The sequence below is a fragment of the Numenius arquata genome, chromosome 15 (assembly GCF_964106895.1).
Source record: "Numenius arquata chromosome 15, bNumArq3.hap1.1, whole genome shotgun sequence".
In the NCBI taxonomy this organism is placed as follows: Eukaryota; Metazoa; Chordata; class Aves; order Charadriiformes; family Scolopacidae; genus Numenius; species Numenius arquata.
Genome location: NC_133590.1, coordinates 6237351 through 6257319, shown reverse-complemented (window position 1 = coordinate 6257319; position 19969 = coordinate 6237351). Strand labels below are relative to the sequence as shown.

General features: G+C 41.4%; 1 protein-coding gene across 2 annotated transcripts in view; it reads right to left on the bottom strand.

Moving 5' to 3' along the window:
• Window positions 1-19969, bottom strand: part of ADD3 (adducin 3) — a 100418-nt gene that overhangs the window by 19646 nt on the left and 60803 nt on the right. For both annotated transcript variants that reach the window (XM_074158962.1, XM_074158961.1), the window contains exon 3: window positions 7709-7932. In XM_074158962.1, coding sequence (XP_074015063.1) covers window positions 7709-7903 — 195 coding nt within the window. In that variant the 5' untranslated portion in view covers window positions 7904-7932. The remainder of the gene's footprint in view (window positions 1-7708; window positions 7933-19969) is intronic.

Below are 19969 nucleotides of genomic sequence, written 5' to 3'. Positions count from 1 at the left end.
TACAAGCCTTAGTTCTGACTCATCTATGTCCATTTTCTTTCAGAAGGAACTAAGTGTGAGCTGGCAGTGCAAACTGGGGCTTCTAAGAATCAAAGCAACGTTTGCATGTACCAGTTGACAACTGGTATTTTTCAGTCAACATAAGCAGAAAAACTAGAATAACCAACTTACTAATCTATTTTACATGTATACACCTCTCTATATAGCACAGAATACCAATGTTGCTAGAAAATTTTGGTATTAATCTCTTCATCTTAGTAAGCAACTCTCTGAGGATGTTGAGAAGGATGCAGGCTCCTAAGTATTTTGACTATCTTTCTATGCTGTTTCTTGTTTGTTGACCACTGATTTCTCCATGTATTCCTTACCCACTCAAAAGAAGTAGAAATAAAATAACAAGAAAATTTTTTTCCCTGTAAATAGAGAAAACAATGGTATACAGGTCATCTACAAACACCCCACAGCATCGCAAACCTTTAAAAGGAGAAAGCATGGGCTCACATCAGGACTAATTACAGTAAGGTCCAAACAGTTTGATATGTCAGTCTACAGGAAAGTAGCTAGAAAACCTATGTAAGGTCCATACATTTAAGAGCAGCACCGCTGTTAGCCTAAGAGCTGAGGAACAACACAAGAAACCCCTTCACCCATTTTCGATCAGTTAATATATCTTAAATCCATTTTTAAAAAGGGTCCAATTCAACTTCTCTACATATAAATGTGCCTAGAAAGAGTCTTTAAGCCAAATCACCACCACTGAAGAAAAGTTTCAAAACTTAACTGGTATTTTGTTCTTGAGAGCGAAGAGATGTTAATTTTAAGTCCTGTGCTGTAAACGCAGGCGCCTGCAGAGAGGAAGACCTTCACTGAAACCGCCGATACGGCTTTGTCACAGGCAGTTTCAAGACTGGAGTTTAGATACAAACAACCGGTGCCCTAAGTGGAAAAGGGTGGAGTTGGCCACAGAAAAAACCGCCAGTGAGTTAAGGCTGGCGGGGAGAAGATAAGTCACAGAAAGTGTTTGTTATAACACCGTGAAAATAACAAAACTCGGGAAGCTTCTGTGTTAAGACAGAAAGAAATAGGCTGCATATTAAATATGGGGAATTAGGTGAAGTTATAATTCTTCACTTGCAGTGAAGTGTGCAGGTATCTGGGCTGGATTCAGCGACTCAATTGAGAGCAAGTTCGTCCCGTAGAGAGCTCAGCCTGCGCCGGTTTTTCCAGCTCCTCTGACCTGGTACACACCAGCCTTCCTCCGTGAGCTGAAGCCGTGTGTTTACTCCTGCGATAAGCAGCCTCGAGATACCCTATGATTAAAGCAAAACCCGAAGCACTGAACTCCTTTGCAAAGCCCATCCTCTGCACACCCAGCTCCCAGAGTCCCAGCGCCAGCAACCCCCACGCTCACCCAACCGCTGCTGGGAGCGGGGGTCTAGATCCCTCCCTTGTGTTTTCCTGTGGAGTAAAGCCATGATATGCATCCTGCTAGATGGAACGTAACCACTGAAATTTAAAATGCTGGAAGAAATCATATTACGGTTTGTCAGGGGTCTTACTTGTTTCTGAGCATAATTAACTGTGTTTTCAGTAAGCGGAGGAGCAGGGAGGGTGGGAGGACACGTGGTGGCGAGGCACCAGGATGGACGATGGGCAGAGCTCTTGCAGGGCCTTCTGGATGCATGTGCTCCTGCAGCCAGGGAGGAAAGTCATCAGTCATGACTTTACAGGCACTGTTAAGAGCCTGTACTAACCTAAAGGATTATTTAGCAGCCAAAAAAAAAAAACAAAACAAAAAAACCCTAGTCTTAAAAATGAATACATCTAAGTAAGTTCATTTAAATGTTACTCATTACTCGTACTGCAATGGAAACTCATTTTCCTGCTCTCACCAGACCAACTCTTGATGCCTTTACTGTACAGAATTTACAAGACCAGTGAATGAAAGAAAATGGTGGATTTCTTTACAATGCATTTTATTTTCTATCTCCCCGTCACTTTCCTACAGAATTAATTCAGAGTGTTATTTACAATTAATAACTTCAAATACATATAGGACCATAGGAAAGTTGTCAGGCAAAGAGGATAGATCTGATTGTTTAATGATTTGAATAATCTAAAGAACATGGTGCCAAAAGTACAACAGGATCTGCAGACACTCCCCAAGATGACAAAACCCCAAACCCAAGCAGTTCAGCAACCAGCAGGACGATCAGAAATATGGATGGGGAGGTTGGGGAGTAATTGTATCTGGAAATTGTTAGTATTTATATCAAATGAAAACCACAGTTCAAACTAAATAGAAAGCAGCAACATGGAAATAAGAGGAGTTAAAGGTAACTTTCATTTTTAATGTAAAAAAGCAGGGAATAGCACAAAACTCTCAATAGCACTTGCAGTGCTGGTATGGGTCTGAACACGGATATGGATTGACCCTGCACTGTTGTAGCTGTAGGAATGGAATTTAGGCAATGGGATTTCTTGGTTTCTCATAGAGATCTAGTGGATGGCCTTGAATTAACACAGCATTACCCTGAGCACACATTCCCCCGCATTTAAAACACCAAACTTGTCCGGCCTCCTGGTCTGCCCCAGGCCCAGTGGGATATTGTCACAGCTCAGAGGGCATCTTTAAGAGACATTTTCTGACATGTCTTAAACAATGTGCCAAGTTGAGCTCATCTCCCCTGTGAATTAAATGCTGCACAGGTCGTATGACGATAGCATGCGATTAAAAAAGCCATTGCAATGAGAAGAGGGTCATGACTCCCCCAGCAGAAAGCCTTGAAGATGTCAGAGAAGACTGAAGCCAGAGGGAGCTGGAACGTGAGAGGCCAGTCCAGTGAGGAAGTCCCCAGGGGATGTATAAGGTTGTGAGCCCTTCCCAGCCAAGGGGTGATGCTCCTGACAGATCTGAAAGAGTTTTGAACTGGTAGGGAAAAAACAGTGGCAGCTGAAACATGTGAGGAACTGAAAGGACTTTGATATTTTAAGAAAATAAACTGCCCCAAAAGGGAGTGGTGGTGTGAAAATAGTGCACGTTCACTCCATACAAAATAATGTAAGCTAGACAACCGCAAAAGCTGGGGAAAAAATAAATCAAACCATCCTTCATCTCTGTCCTGATGGTTTGAAAATAACGTAGCCACAAAAAAAAAATTTCAAGTGTGCGTGGGTTTGCTTGTTTTTGAGAAGAAAAATCTGCCTGCATGCTGCAAGGCAGACCTCTGAATAGAGGAGTTGCTGAGCAGGACCTGTTATCTCCTCACTTTTTTGGGCAAGACCAGCCAGCGTGGGAGGCAGAGGCGTGTGTGCGTGTACAAGGCAGGAAGGAAGAGAGGCACGGGAGAGAAGTACATTTTTAACCTCGGCATAAAACACCCCTGATTTTGCAATCCAGATGGCTAGACCTGAGCCAGTGCCCTCGTATAACGGCAGCGCTGAGCCAGGATTGCCCCGCACGCCCTGCAGAGCCACGCGGATCAATTTGCGCTCTCTACATCCAACGTGAAATTAAAGCAAAGCACGAGGAGGTCCTGCCAGCAGAGTGCTCAACTTAAAATCAAACAAGCTCCAAATAACTGGGTGGTTCGTATGTAAAAATGGTAAGTATACTCTCAATGGGTCTCGACAAGCTGCACAAAACTTTCACTAGCAAATTCAAAACATAAACCAGGCATTTAAATTCCAATACACGGGCATTTTTATGTTTACATATTTCATCTGTTTAACTCATCACTTTATATGCAAGTTTGACTACTCCAACCTTTTCTTTCATCAGTAAAAATAATGAAATATATCTCATATAACAGTACACCTTATGTATAAAGTAAATAAGCTAATGTATCCTCTCCCATTTCTACTCTGACCTGTAGCTTTTCTTCAACTACAGTGACACAAAGTGGATGTAAGGTACACCTCAATGCAGTTTAAGCAATGGTCCTAGTTCCCTGTCAGGTTACACACACAGAACTGTTTGCTAAAGCCTGTCCTTAGCTGTCCTGCCAGTTAGATAATTGTTTCACATGGTCTCACGTCACTGGAAGCAGGGGGGCACTGCTGCCCACCCACAGAAACACCCGACACCTTCCCTGGCTGCTCCGGGAGGGCTGCAGGGAGTTTCTCCCTGCTGTATGTTCATGCAGCTCCTCGATGCTGAACTGACTGTTCAGTCTTCACATGATAACTGTGCAATTATTGCCTTTTTTTTTTTAAGTCTTTTTGAAGCTTCTGGTTGCCATGGTGAGGACACCAGAGAAATGCCAGAAGGAAATGAAGGCCAGGAGGACTTGCATACCTTAACTGAAGCACGGGTTCTGATGATACACCAAATAAATGGTTACTCTTTGAAAGAGGTAGTGACTCTGTGTAACAAGCAATATATGTTTGTTTAGCATGTAAAAAGACAAAACTGTTTTTAATTTAAAGTTAGGTTGGAAAATCTAAAAAAAATCCCCCATCTTTTCAAATTTTGGATATATTATAGGTCAAGTATCTCAGACCCAATGTAAAGCAATAAAATTAGTCCACTGCATAAATGCAGTGCCCTTCCTTTAAAAATAACGATGCAGTACCTGAACCTTCTAAACTTCCAGACGTTACTGAAATGAACTTAAACAGCTTGATCTTAAAGACTGGCCAGCAGTACCTCTGGATGCTATCAGGCTGCTCTCACCCAGCTGATCTGAATTTCTGTCCACCTTTCTAACAGACGCAGAACAAACACACAGGTCCTGTCAGATTCTCCTGTCTGATGCTCAGGGGTTACATGCAGCATTAAGCAAACATGTCTGAGAATTCACTTACAGTGTCAGGATATTCTTCGTGGGCAGCAGTCATAAAACTTCTATAATTTGTTTAAGACTTATTATGAAGAGACTCTAAGACATTAGCAAGCATCAGAGGTAATGGGAATAGCTTTTCAGTAGCTTTTAAATTATTTAATTTAGGAAAGGGAAATTGCACATCAGAGAGGATAGTCAGATTGCACATCAATACGTGCATCAAACGGCACATCAGAGAGATGCAGCAGTTTGATGTTTGAAGATGTCTGGTCAGGGCTGTAGCCCCTTTTCAATGACGTGTTTTGCACAATATATACCATGGTTCCTGAAATATATTCTCTAATTTATCTTCTTGCTAAATGATTTAGATTTTCTTACTTGAAAGAAAGAAAAAAAAACTTGCTTAAAACAGATTAAATCAGTACCTAAGTTTCCTAGTATATGACGGTGATTAACCCTTTACTTTTACACCATAATCCTCTGCTCAGAGAAAGTGCATGCTCAGACAAGCTCCAGTCCATAAATGCTTATCTATTTTTGAGAAAGGTATTATCCTTGCTACATATACTTCATATCTACTAATACTTGCCAGAAGATGAGTCAGTGACTATTTCTCTGATCTAAATGCATATATCAAGACTAGGTGAAGATATGAATGCATATATCTAAGACTGGGGGAAGATTTACCAGCCAGCAAGCTCTTCTTTAAAATGTGTCTGATAACCTCTCTTCCTCTACTTCTAAACACCTTCAAACTATTTCCTCCTTGTTGACTGGAATAAACCAGAGAAGCAACAAAAAGCAAACAAAGCTCTATGCAACGTAATTCTGCAGCTACAGAACAAGAACATTATGCACAATCCTCATTAATTCAATCCTGAACCTGTGTTACGCAGACTGGTAACAGGAAAATGCTTTCTGGTCCTTTTGTGACAAATACTATATTCAGGAGGAGACAAGGTAATTATTTTCAGTCCTGACTCTCAAGAACGATATGGCACATCGCAGTTGGAACCTGGAAGAGATAATGCAGTTTCTATCCCCAAATCAGTTATGAAATTTGCTTGATGGATATTCAGACACAGATATTGTATTAAAAATGCTTTCTTTTCCTCACACAGGAAATCGTAACAGAGGGTTCCTCTAAATTTTCTATTTCAAGAAAAGTAACAATAAAAGAGATACTTAAGTGAGAGGAACTGGTAGCTCAGACATCTCCTCTTCATGCCTGATCACACACCCAGCTCCCACGTCCCCGTTTCTCCCTGGCAGATGCCAAGAGCCGAGCAGGCGGCAGGCCCCTGGCTTATTTGGACAACTGTTCCCTTACACAACAAAAACTTGCAACTTATTGCCAGCTCCAAACAGTCACTTTCAAAAAAGTGCTGGGCTCAGCTTCTCCTATGGCAGAGCACTAACAGCAGCCCAGCGACTCTTTGTCCTCCAGCCTTCTGCTAAAACAGTTATCTGGACTCGGGGGTTGGCCCTCTTTATCCCCTTTCCTAAAATCTGCATGCTGACGCTGCATCTATTAAAAATACCAAAACACAGAGGCTGCAGCAAAGGGACATTTATTATATTTGGTAGATTTGACAAAAGGTCCCCCAAAACATTAAGGAAATAGTTATGCTCATCAGATTCAATACTGCCATCGAAAGGACCAAAAAATACACACATACAAACCCAAACAAGGTCTCTAACTTATTTTTATATGTTAGGCTAAAGATCTAGTCTTTGCTGTGAGTCCTGGCTATTCATAACGTGTATATTTTAGCAGGAAGGAGCAGGCTTGGATCACATTTTACAATTGAGTGTTTAACATAAAATTATCATGATTAAAGCATTATGCAATACCTCCTTAGAGTATTTTCTTTATAAAAGAGCTTGGCTGCAAAACCAAGCTTGCACAAATTTACTTGAAAGTCATAAATTCCTTAGTCAACAGGTTCATATTATACTCCAAGCAACACACAGATCCAAGAGGCACTCCACGACACCACTTTAGCAAACAATCCTGTTATTCATGGATGACTATAATAGGGTGATTACTAACAGCTGTTTGCAATCTCATTACATATGGAAAAGCTTCAAAAATATTACAGAAGAAGCACCCCAACTTACAGAGGAAGAGAGAAGGATCTGTAAAGCTGCTTAACCCCTTCCCAGTCCCGTTATCCTCATTACTCACATACACCCCAACACCCCCAAAGGCTCACCCTCGCCCAGGCCTTACTCGCTCCCTATGGCTTCAAAATACTCAAGGCAACAGTATTACTTTCCAATGTATTCATCAGGTTAAACTCTAAGTATGCATATATTAAAATATAAATTAAAACTAATATGAGAGCGGTTCAATGAATTTAATAGTTTTATATGTAGCCTACACAAGTACTGAACTTACACAACCAGCAGATGAGTGCTAATATGGCCAACTATGGGTATGACTACCCCCAAGGACATGAAAAGAACATACAGTCTGGCTTTTAAACTTAACACAATTAAAAATGTTAATTAAAGCATTCCTGATGCAAATGATAGGTTAATATTCAAACGCAGAAAGCAGAACACCATGTAGTGCCCTAATTTCTTCCTATTTGACCGGTGACTCCTTCACTCTCTTCCCAGCCCCTAAGTTTTAATTAAGCACCCTGCAGCCAGCCAGATCTTTTTGTAATACTGCAATGAAGCATAAGAATATAAAAGAATCAGGAGCAAAACTGACACAATAAAGGCTGCTTGTTCACAGACAAAAAACTATGCAAACAAAATGCTGGATAATCTGTTCGGTGATTCTTCTTAGAAGATGGTCCAGAATTATTCCAGCTAGCTGTGACGTAGATTTCTTTTTTTAAGTCTCAAAAAGTTAATCAGGAATCTCAGAAAATAACACTCTCTCATTCTCATCCCCCCTTAATCCTACTCACAGGGCTCTGCAGTATCTGAGTGACCCTCTTCCTTTGCTCCATCATATTGAAGTCCTGTCGTAGGTCAGGAGACATGTTTCTCTCCCGAATATACTCTGGGTCATTCTCATTGATGCGATCGAAGTACCGCTCTTTGTGAGGCATCGTGGCCGGGGGAGGAGTAGTGATCACCACCTGACTGGCATCAGTACTCATGCTTCAACCCTGCAGTTGGGAGGCTTCACCTGAAAGAAATAAAAAAAGAGCGAAGAATGAAGGGCACTGAATATAACTTCCAAGTCTGAACACAAATAACGTTATTTTTCATCTCTGCAGAACAACATCTAAAGTGGAAGGAGAACAAGCAAATAGTTAACAATCAGAAAACTAAGGAAAAATTCTAGAAAAGTGTTTAAAAATGAGTTCTCTGACAGTGCATAACCATCTCTATTCAAGTTCAAATAAAAAAACCAACAGCATACAATTAAAAATTATGGCATTCGAAATGACCATAATATATTTTATGGCAAACTTTCCTGTATCATTTTACATCACACTCATCACCCCCCCCCCCCCAAGGTTTTTATATAGCTCTCCTTCCTGACATGTTCAACCAAACACACCCAGAGGACGGGGCCTCTGTTTAACATCCGCTCAGAGCTCATCTCCCAACTCCAATGAAGACATTCCTCAATTACAGCATTTCCGAAGCATCTCATAACCCCAGCTTAAAGACGAGGTGCCGCTCGAAGACTGCCAGGGGATCTCCACAGAGCGCAGGCTGGTGCCTGCACTTTCAGGAGACACTTGGAGACACCGAGGAAACAGCAGAGCAGGTTCTACGTTGGGTTGCACAGGACTGAGGCTGCATCCACGGCAAATAGCTGAGTTTTAGCTTTTCTCCTCTTGTGTGCAATTGTATGCAAAGATTCTCACTGAAGCTCATTACATTCAGAAAAAAAAACCCAACCCTTTCATGTCTAGGGAGAAAGCTACGCTTAAAACCTCGTTAAAAAACCTGATAAGCATTTGTAAACACAAACAGAACTGGATCAAAAGCAAAAAAGCAGACACCTGAATTTTCATACAAAGAATCAGGCTCAAAAACACACTCAGGAAGAGTGTTCCTCCAACGGGTACTGAGGAGGGACATTTTCACAGGTTTGAGGAACAAAGAGAAACAAGGTTTGAAGGAAGAGATAGCGTATTATGAAAATACATTTAACATGCAAATATCTACACTCAATAATACATTTAATATAAAAATATTTGCATGCAAATGTATTTGGTATGTAAATAATTAACATCTTCAGAGAAAAAAGAGCCAAACATGAAGGAATGAGAGTTGTCGAGCAGTATTAAACAGAGTGGTTTGACATTCAGTGGTTTAAAGTGTCCTTGCTCCATGGCACAGGGCACCCATCCCTCATTTGGGTCAGCATAACTACTGCGTGAGGTATTCTGTGAACAGTGAATGGACATGGAGCATCTGAACTCCTCCATCTATAACCTCGCGTATTTTCCAGATGAAACGTCTGGGAGCCCTGTTAGAACCAGCTTCAGCCGCCCCAGCTCTCCTCCTGCCTGTGACAAGCCCTCTTGGTCCTTGCGCTGCACCCTCCGCTGCGCAGCCACGCCACGGACCAGGCTGGCAGGAGGAGGCAAATTGGTTTGCAGCCAGTTTCCCACACTGTCGCCCAAACGGCTTTGCTGGCACACCGCAGGGGACAGCAGAAGGATGGAATCCTGGGGCACCGCAGCCTTGCCACCAAGTATGAACCTCCAGACAGAAAACGAGACAGATATTACCTACAGAGCCGGGAGAGCATTAGCAGATAAGGTACAAAAAACCCACATCTATTATTTTCTTCTATATTGTAGATTATGATAAAATTTAGGATTGAGATGAAATAGAACTAACACCCTTTTAAAAACAATCACTTCAAGTTTTTAATTGTTTTTGTTATTTACATACTCTTTTTTTTTTTTTTTTTTTTTGAGGGAGAAAACACATTCTGGGATGCAGCTTTATCCAGCTGCACACACAGAGCTTCCAGGAGGTACCTGGGACGCTGGACAAACGTACCACACTCTGGGACATATAATTCGCACTCTGGAGGCAAGCTCCGGGAACTCTGCTGGCTTTGTTACGGAGGCTGTGGAAGCACACCTGTGAGTTTTACATCTGCTGCTCACTTGCAGCCCAAGTTCATTCAGCTTTTGCTGACTGACCACCAGGAAGCCTCCTACGTGCAAGTCAATGCGGGGAAGCTGGGGAGAAGGGGCTTGCATCAAGGAAGCGGGGGTTTGGGAAATGTCTGGAAGTATAAAAGGAGCTTAAGTTTTTCTAAAGAATGAACTATTGTCTTTTCTAGCTGGGAGTATTGAGGCAGAAGGAACCTCTTGGGACAGTGTTTGGGCACATGATCACAGCTCAGCTTCCCTCTGTTCAGGCTAGAAGAGATATCTTTATAAACGTAACCATGTATTATGTCTCCCCTCCCCTCTCCCTCTCTGAAAAATGGCAGGATTTAAGAGCAAAGGGAAAATAAAGCATCATGAGAAGACTCAAGACCATAAGCCCACTCTCCAAATGCCACAAGGTATGAAAAGCTTGAGACCAGACCTCTCAATCGACACTGTTTTCCTTCTGCATCAGGGTCAATACCTCCATCTGAGTCAGACCAGACACCTTCCGGCACCTGCTGGTAACTGAGAGCAGTCGAAAAATGTAGATGGCAAGAACCTTGCTTGCACCATCAACCAGCTGTGACTCCTGCTCTTCGGTTACTTCTTCCCAGGAGTTCCCTTGTCCAACTGTTTTTCCAAAAATGCTCCTGACTCCCGTTAACCCCAAGTGGCAAACTTGCTCAACTGCTGATCCACTGGGTTGGAGCAACTACACGCATGTCTGAACTTCAAAAAACCTTTATTGTTATTATTATAGGTTTACAGGGCATAATTAGTTCAAGTCCGTTACTTTACAATTCATTCTTACAGTGACAAAAAAGCCCATTCATCTGTAAAAAGACACAAATGTGGCTGGCAATACCTAAAATCTACAAAAGAGATTTTTCTAATTGCTTTGGACTTCATTTTTTCCTCTTTCCTTTCAGACTGGTTTGTTACCTCTAGCCGTTACGATTACAACATTAAAATCCTTGTACTACAAAAACCCCTCCGTTACTGAACATAATACGGGTGTTGGGTCCAGTTGTTCTTATTAGGTCTGGTTCAATGCCCGCTCTGTTGGGCCCAGGCTGACTCTCATATAACCCCTACTGCTCGGCTGGAACATTTTCAAACAAATCAGCCATTCTTTTATTATTTTTTTGTATCTTACACTGATTTTTTTTTTTTTTTTTTTAAAGGGACACTTGTTAAAAACATGCTCAGCTTTTAGGGATCTAAAAATTGACCTCCTTCTCAGCACAGGTCTGGCAACAACATAGAAATGAGTATTTACAGAAAATCCAGATCTCAAAAGCTATGAATTGTGATAGAGGACTCTCTCCCTCTCACCACTTTTTGGTGAGATTCTTTTGCCTAAAAGAAAAATCAGCTTTGCCACAAGGCTCCTTTTGGTTTCCACTGCTTTCAATGATGTCCATGAATTACAGAAAGTGGGCGATCACCTTCCTGAGTGGTACCCGCTAATGTTTCTTATGCATGCTATACTGACTAAGTATAAGTGGTTCCAGAGGCACAGGTGGAAATGAGAGACCGTACACCCCTATAGCAACAAGACACTATATCTAGACTGGCCAGGAAGGACAAACACAAAATCAAGCCTAAACTAGGATCTGATTTTGTCCTGGTGAGAGACCATCACTCTCGCTCAGCTGAGACACACGTTTTAGCCCATATTTTGGCCTAACATGCACATTCTGTCATGCCAAAAAGAGATTCAAAGCCTACAGAAGAGCAGTTTTCCCACCTATGGTTCAAGTACTCCAACGGGGGGCAAAAGAAACTAAGAAGAGCAAGTCAGCACATGTAAGTTTTTGTTATACAGAATCCCCATCTCTGCTGAAAATACTTTTAGGGATCTGGGAAACAAAGAAGCTCCAAAGCTCTTGCTACAGGGTAACTTGTTAATCTCACTCTGCTTCCCCTGTCCTGTTATGCCCTCCTGGTTCATGCTGAACTGAACTCTGATACCGCTACAAAAGAAAACGGGTCGTGTCCTCCCGTGCTTTGATGCCTTATATAGCTCATGGGTTTGGCCTCCATATCCTGTTCTGTGTTTTATACTTGTAACTGGGCTACAGAGAGAAAGTAGAACAGTCCACCTCTGTCAGGAGGCTGTGCGTCTCTCTACTTAGAAGTAAGTTTTATTTACCAAAAGCTTCCAATTTATTCCAGGAACTTGGAACTGTTGACTTCAGGCTGCAACACTGAGTCCTGAGCAGCCCCATCTGACACTTTGTAAAGTCTAAGTAACGTGCCGTGCTGCTTTTGTGGGAATAACTGTTTTCAATGTCAAATCACAAAAGCAGCTCAAAAATAATAACGAGGTCAGAGAAACAAGGAATACTAAAGGGGAAAAAAAAAAAAAGAGCAAGACACCAAATGCAAGGAAAAATTATCTTGCCAAAGAACATCCCAGAAAGCACTGACTTTGTATATTTATATCTTTCATAATATACATAATGTATATAAAAATAAATACCACCACAAGAGAAAGAGCAACAGAAAAGAGATCGAATCACCTAGCAACGAATCATTAACCTACCTTTTATGCTGATTTTTTATGGCTGGTTTCAGACATCCCCATTTTCTCTATGCAGTACAATCCATCTGTTTGAGAGTTTCCAGCACTGCAAACCAGCAGTGTGCGCACCACATCGTTACCTGGTACGGCTAATTGCAGCTCTTGAGCGCTCAGGCTAGACCATACCGCATCCCAGCATTTCCCTTTTTTTTTTTTAAGGAGCACGTTGTGTTATTCTGCTCTTGCGATTTCTCGCCTGCTTGTTTTTAAGGAACAGTCTGCTCCTCCTTCTCCCCATCCGGTTCCCTGTCTGCCAGGAGACTTGTTGGAAGCAATCTGGGTGTCTCTTGATCTCGGTTCCAGCCTCCCTGTGAAACAGGCAGGTTCCAGTCGGAATCAAAGCCCTGGCTTTATCCGACACTGTCGGCTACATAAATAAGTTGGCAGAAGGAAACAGGCTCAAGGAATTTGAGGGAATGGTTAAGAGGGGCAGGAAAATATGCAGGAGAATACGGACTGAGAAGGTGGTCACCATTGCTGTCTTCTGGCATTAGAAAGTCAACTGTCCAGCCTCCCTCCTATAAATTTTAGTAATGACATATAATTGAGTAATCATATCTGTTCTAGGGCAAAAAAAAATTATTTGGATAAACACCTGAAAATTAAATATATATATTTTTTAATTCTCCTGATCAGGACATCAAATACCATAAATATCTGACAATGTGTTGACAGATTTTTTTTTTTTTTTTTAAACGTTACAACAGGTTTGGGTTTCATTTCTCAGTCTCACATGACACACTGGTAAGATGAGTAAGTTCAGACATTAGCATTTTCTAAATACAATTTGTGGAGCTGAAAATACTTCGCTACGCTAGATAGGTAGCATTTGTTCAAAACTATATCAACTGATTTTACTAACATACAGTGATGTACGCTAGCACTCAAGTCAAACTGTCAAACTACACCCGTGAGTTGACACAAGGTAGTATTTGCATTAAAAAATAAAGCAGTCACACCTTCTCCCAATGTTCCCAGCCATTCAGTCTTTCTCCCTGTATCACCCTCTTCAGATTCATGCCAGCAGATGTTTGTAAGGTCAGATGGTGGAATTAGGCAAGAGAAACTACTCTTTGGTCGAGCTGAAGTTTTTGTTTTGTTTTAATTTTAGGGTTTTTTAAATGGATTTATTTTCAGCCGTATTGGTTCCCCCAGCCAGTTAACTGCATATCTACACAAATGTTTGTTCTGAAACAAAGACGGTGATGATACGGGGGTGTCTAATACTGCTTCTTCCAGCAGCAATGCAGGCATAAACAATTTGTCATACTACAGCCCAAACTGGTTACAAATCAAATATTCTAATCCAGCGCTGCTAATTTAATTTAAGTCCTTCTGCTTTGAACCGAGTAAGCTAATGAAATAATCATCACCTCCTTTCAGACACCACATTAAAGAGGCTGTGGCGGCAGTATGTATTTTTCCTAGGAAATAAGAACTTGAATGCATTTGAACCTTGTTTTTGTGTTTCTGTGTTAAATCTAAAGCATTACTTTTGCCCATTTACATAGTGCAATAGTAAACTCAACATAAATATTCAAGCTGTGCAACTCGCGCTTTATTCAGTGTAGACCAGAACTGAGCCAGCTACTTTGTACCGTCAAAAAGTGAGATACCGTAGTGGGTTGCTGACAGCCACCCAGAATGCGAGGGCCATACCTTTACCTTTAACTGAAGATGTGACATCTTTTCTCTGTTAAGGACGGCTCCCTGTAATGCACCCAGGCTGTAGCAGGTGCCGTCTGCACCTCCACATTTACAGTGTTGCCTGCCAACACTTAGCAGCACAAGCAGTGGGGGGGGGGGGAACCCCAAGCCTAGAACGATGGTTTGATGTATCCAATATGCTCTGCCACATGGCATAAACGCTATTTGCATGTGTTAAGTCTCATAAATGAACTTGTATGCTTAATCCTGTAGACCTAAACTACTTGAATTATTCACATTTTGATATTCCTTCACTGTTGTGTGACAGTTTTTAATGATGGAAAGAACTCTGGATGAGTCAGTTATCCAGTTACTACCATGCGGTGACACGTTGATGGAAGACAAAACCACTCTCAAAAGCACAACATCTAGTTCAGATCCAAGGTCCATCTTGCCCAGTATCAAACCTCCTGCACTGAGGAAAGGCTGTATGTAACAGGGCTGTCTCCATCACTGCATTGCATGACCCGTACGCAGTCAGCAGTGCAGGGGCTTCTTTGCTTCACTCCATAAAATAATGTTTCCTTATTTTATTAGCAAATTGTTAAGGTTGTGCAGACAATAAGAGCATTTTGAGATTATACTGTTCTTTACACAAACATTCAAGTCAGAACAAACCCACACAAGCAAACTGGTTACAGAGAAGTTAACAGAGGAGGAATTCAGGGTTTGTGGGTGAAATGATGCACGCAGGTATTCCCGCACCGCACCAGGAAGGGGGTGGCTGCACCGTGAAAAACACAAGAAAGCACTGAGATGTCAGAGCGGAAAAGGGGGATTCATGTCACATGTTGATTATTCACTATAAATCCTCTTTTACTGCTGGACACAGTTCACCATACCAGTTATCTGTAGCAGTATGACAGAAGCAAATATGAACTATTAATTTGTAACTTTAAGGAGACACAATAGATTCTGTCACTAAAACCTCTTTAAGAGGAGGTCAGTCACCCACAGATATATCACACTGGTTTGTTTTTACCCTTTCCCTAAATTTGTTCTTTTGCAAGAGATTTTTCTGTGCAGTACTTGTATTTCCTCCTTTTGTTTATTTGTTGTTTTTAACAAGTACCCTATTCACTGCAATTTACCAGAGACAGTTTTAAAGCTGAGTTATATTTTGCTCATATGTAAGTTTTATTTGCATATGTAAGCATATGCATCTATTTTGCAATAACATTAATCTGCACTCTGGAGTGCTGATAGTTGTCACCTCTGCTCGGGTACACAGGGTGAGTGGTCCTATGAAATGGTATGGAGTCCATGGATAAGGACTATCCAAGACAATTTAAAAAAAATCACCTCTTTAAATAGAGTAAAAACAGTAGAACAGCTAATAAATTAAATTATTTGGTAAACTGTAAATAGCTTCTGTACTTACTAGACTTGACAAGTGTGTCAGTCCTACCTCACACCCACTTTTCCTCTGTTTTTCTTTCATCTTTATGTTATACTGAAGTTCATGAGAAAGCACAGTAAAAATGAGCTCTATGATGAGAATATAAGTTTCTCTTGGTTTAAGCTGTTTTTCTACAGCAGCATTAAGTTAAAATTTCACACAAAGGATGTGAGATCTCTCCAAAATACATGAACACTCAGCTTAAATAACCTGCTTCCGTCCAAAGGTGAGACTGCTGTCTGGGAAGAGTGTCCTCACTGCAGCAGAAAGCCAAGGAGACGTACAGGAGCTGCTAGGGAAAAGAAAACCTCTCCTTATGACACATGCAAAAAGCTACTCTCACACAAGGAACAGATGTGCTGAATGATAACAATGGAAATGAAGTTATTTCCCCCCCTTCAGCATTTTTCTGCTCATTCCCCCTTTGCTCCAGGATAAAAAAAATGACCTGCCACTCGCAGAAAACCCCTCCCACCTCCACTGCTCCAGAGGATTTGGTAAGGACCAGAGCAGTATTAATTGCTGCAGATTTTCAAGTTGCCAGCTTTCTGAAGCTCTATTCCCTTAAAGCGTCTAGAACTTCTAGAAAGAAGAAGGATGTGAATGCAGAAGACCTCTGGCAGAGCACAACAATGGCAGCAGCATTTGCCCGTGACCACCCTCAGCCAACTCACAGGCAGGACCAGGAGTGCTCGACCTGCAAGAATTCAATTAAGCCTCCTCTGGAAATGGTTTCTTTTGGCAAATCCAAATGAAGATAAGAGCACTGACTCTTTCCCAATGCCACCTTGAAGCTCAGACTGCTTCGATGCATAGAGAATTAACTATGCATCCAAATTTAATAACTTTAAAAAGTATAATAAGAACATACCTATTAAAATCATCTCTAAAGAGCAGTTGTAGAGGCTGAAAGCACACAAACACGTGCATAACTCCAGTGTGCCAGCGGGCCATGGGACCACAGGGAGGTCCAGGCACCCCGGAGCAGATCCCAGCAGCACAACCCTGATGGGCTCTCCCAGACTGGGAGAGACTTCGGCTCTCACTGACCCTGTTACCTCTCTTTTACAGATGACAGCATTTACCCACCCATGTCACACCCATTTGGATGCTCGGAACAAAAGTCGTAAATATTATTAGCAAGTATTTACATATTTCAAAGAATCCATCAGTGATCTCGGCACTTACTGGGCATTAATATCTTGTCTTTATCCATTCCCGACACTAACTCATACCCTGCAGAGTTAGTATCAATATGGGATACAAATAAACTACACTTGCAGAGCAAAAATCAGCTTATTTGTGTTTGACCTTACTTAAGTCAAGGAACTTCAACCCCAAATACGTATTTTGGTTTTATTTTAAAACCAGAAATAAAGACACAAGACATAAATATCAGTTTTCAATAGGAATAACTACTTGGCTTTTTTGGTTTTAAGGATTCGGATGAAATGCAAATGCTACAGCACCAAAGCAACTTCAACTTTTGGTTTTCATGACCCAGCTCTTATTCATGGTACAAAGAGACAAGAGTAGAACTCAAGAGGGACAGGGGTATGGAATGGGACAGTATTTTGAATTCATCTAGTTTCAGAGATATTTGGGATGTTGGTAATGGAAAAGTAAGGTAGTATCTTTCAAAGTATTTAAGACAATAAGAAGTGCTTTTTTAAAAAAAAAAACCAACAAAAAAACAAAAAACAAAAAAGACTTATCTCTGCTTATCTACATAATCACTTGTGGCTAAGTTGCCTAAAAATATTTCACGAGTCATTAGACAACAGAGCGCTAAATTAAAAGATTACGTTCTGTTAGTACTTATCCGTATTAAGCCATGAAAGTACGCAAACACAACCCCCCCACACATACACAAGCAATGGCTGAAAAATCTGCCTAAATCCTTTGAAAAAGATGAAACCTCGCTTCCTCTACAACATAAACCAAGAACTTATCTGTGAAAAAAACCCTTCTAACTGGAAACCAAGAACTTATCTGTGAAAAAAACCCCTCTGATTGCAGTCAAAACTTTTCACATTTTGCAACACTAATTCTCTCCCTCTCTTGCAATGAGAAGCCTCCAACTTCTCCTGCTGACTTTTTTCTTGGGCTTCACCTGAACTGCACAGATGCATGCAAAACAATTTCACTCTTTATGCAGACGTACATAGAGTTATGGAGTAGAAGAACCAAGTTTGTAACGAAATTTTTTTTTTAAATCCCACTGATTTACACCAACCTGGAAAGCAGCATTTGGAGTAACAAAGGCTACTCCTGACAATCTGCAAGAGCCCTCCTTGGTCACTGGTACAATGTGTGACATTAGATAGCAGGGGAAACTCTGATTGATCCCAGGGCACATCAAAAGCCTTCCTGATTTATGGCAGTTTGATTATGCTGAGAAATGTCATGGTCAAAGCAGCTGCCTCCTGGGTCCTGCAGGAGGGTCAGAGTCTGTGATGGTGGGCAACCCAGATGATCGACACGAGGCAACTGCTGGATTTTACAAATGTTTACATGAACAACCGATCTCGTGTATGGCTGCATGCAGCCAGACCTTTTTATAGCCCAAACCCATCGAGTTCCTCCTCTTCACATCAAATCCTGACCTTTACCACCACCGACAACTCCGTGCAGACCCCGTTTAAGACCATCACCATGCATTGACCGTACAGAATTGCAGCTCGACGCCCTCCGTAACTTGTAAGTGAGGAACGGGAAACCCGGCCAGAGCTAATCTCAGAGTCTCCATTAGTAATTGGAGACTTGAAGAAAAGATGAAATTGTGCCAGGCCTTCGATCATCAAGACTTCAGGACAAATTGTATCTTCATTTGTATCATGCACCACACCCTGCACAATTCCCCCCAGTTCATCTTGGGATCTCTGAATCACTCTACTATAAATTTTAAATAAGGAGCAATAACATAAATCACATTAACACACCAGTATCAGCTTGGCCACGTCAAAATAAATTGGCCAGCTTCTCAGAAAGGAATTTTAACATTCTACGGACCTATACATACATTCTCACATTAAACAGAAAACAACAGCATTTCAAAAAAGCTGATTTATGATAGTTATCGCCAAAAACTAAGAATGTTTTAGACAAAACAACACAATTGCATATACTGATTTCACAGATGAAGAACAAGCATAGCAGGAATGTTATGGTTGTCTTAAGGTTTTCAATTGTAATTTTAAAATAGTAATTTTAGGGATCAATGAAGGTGTGAGAGAAATGATGCCAGCAGAGCCCAGGCCTGACTGTGCAGCAGGCACATTGCCACTGACTGGCCATGAGAAGCATGGAAGAAAACCTCGGCATCTCGAGAAAAAACCTACACGTTTACTCTAGTAAATGCTCCAAAAAAGCAAGCTACAAATTGAGGTGTAGAGGAAAGGCTCTGTCGGTAGGACTTTTAACAGCATGTATCAGCCATGGGATGGCACAGAGGGCAAAAACCTGTAAAACACTATTCCCAAATTATGCTGACAGTGTCTTTTCTCACCTCATTCAGTCTCCAAAGGATCTTGCTTTTTGCTGCGCTAGCAGCATTAGTTTTGCTGTAGTATATGGGACAATTTTTCCCCTCCATGGTCCATTTGCAAACATGAATGTTAATGTATGTTAAAACATAACATGAAAAAAGTTAACACGCAGAATTTGATCAAGGTTATGGTCACATGCCTAACACCTACAAAACTATCATCTTTAGAGGACTTAAGCACACCTTATGCTACACTTTTTCATGTTCTCCTTGTTGGCTTGAGGCAATCCTGCCCCTCCCAACTCATGTGTTTCAGCTCCCCACCTCTCAAAATGCCATCCCCAGCTGTGTCAGTGCACCCATCCATGAAGCCGGGGTCTAAACTGGATACACAAAGAGATCAGGGTTAAAAATAATCTGTGGGAGAAGGGCAGAGGAAAGCACAGAGCAGAGAAGGGCCACATGAAAGTTCAGGGTGCAGCCAGGGCCTCCTTCTTGAAAGTTTAAAAGGCAGCTACTTAATTAGCTGCATTCAAAGCATGTTGCTTTAATTATCATTCCCAATGAAATCCCTAGGATTTATGGTGGTGCAGTAACACTTATTCCTGTGTTTACCCACATTGCTAATATTGTCTTCAGCTTGCTTCAAAATAATGACAAAACCCAACCAACTAGTTGGTATTTAACTAGTAAACACAAAAAGTTTCATTTGCAATCAAAGCTTAACCTACATAAATACGTACATTAATCTCAACTGACTTAGCTTGCATTTGACCTGCTTCTCATCTCTGCCACCCTTTGCTCATGGTACTAGGAAAGCAAATTGAATTTAGAGAGCCAAAGGTCTTCTACACCTTCAGGAATGGAAAATTACTCCACTGAATTTCAAGCAAGCCAGTTTGAAGCCGGAGGGTC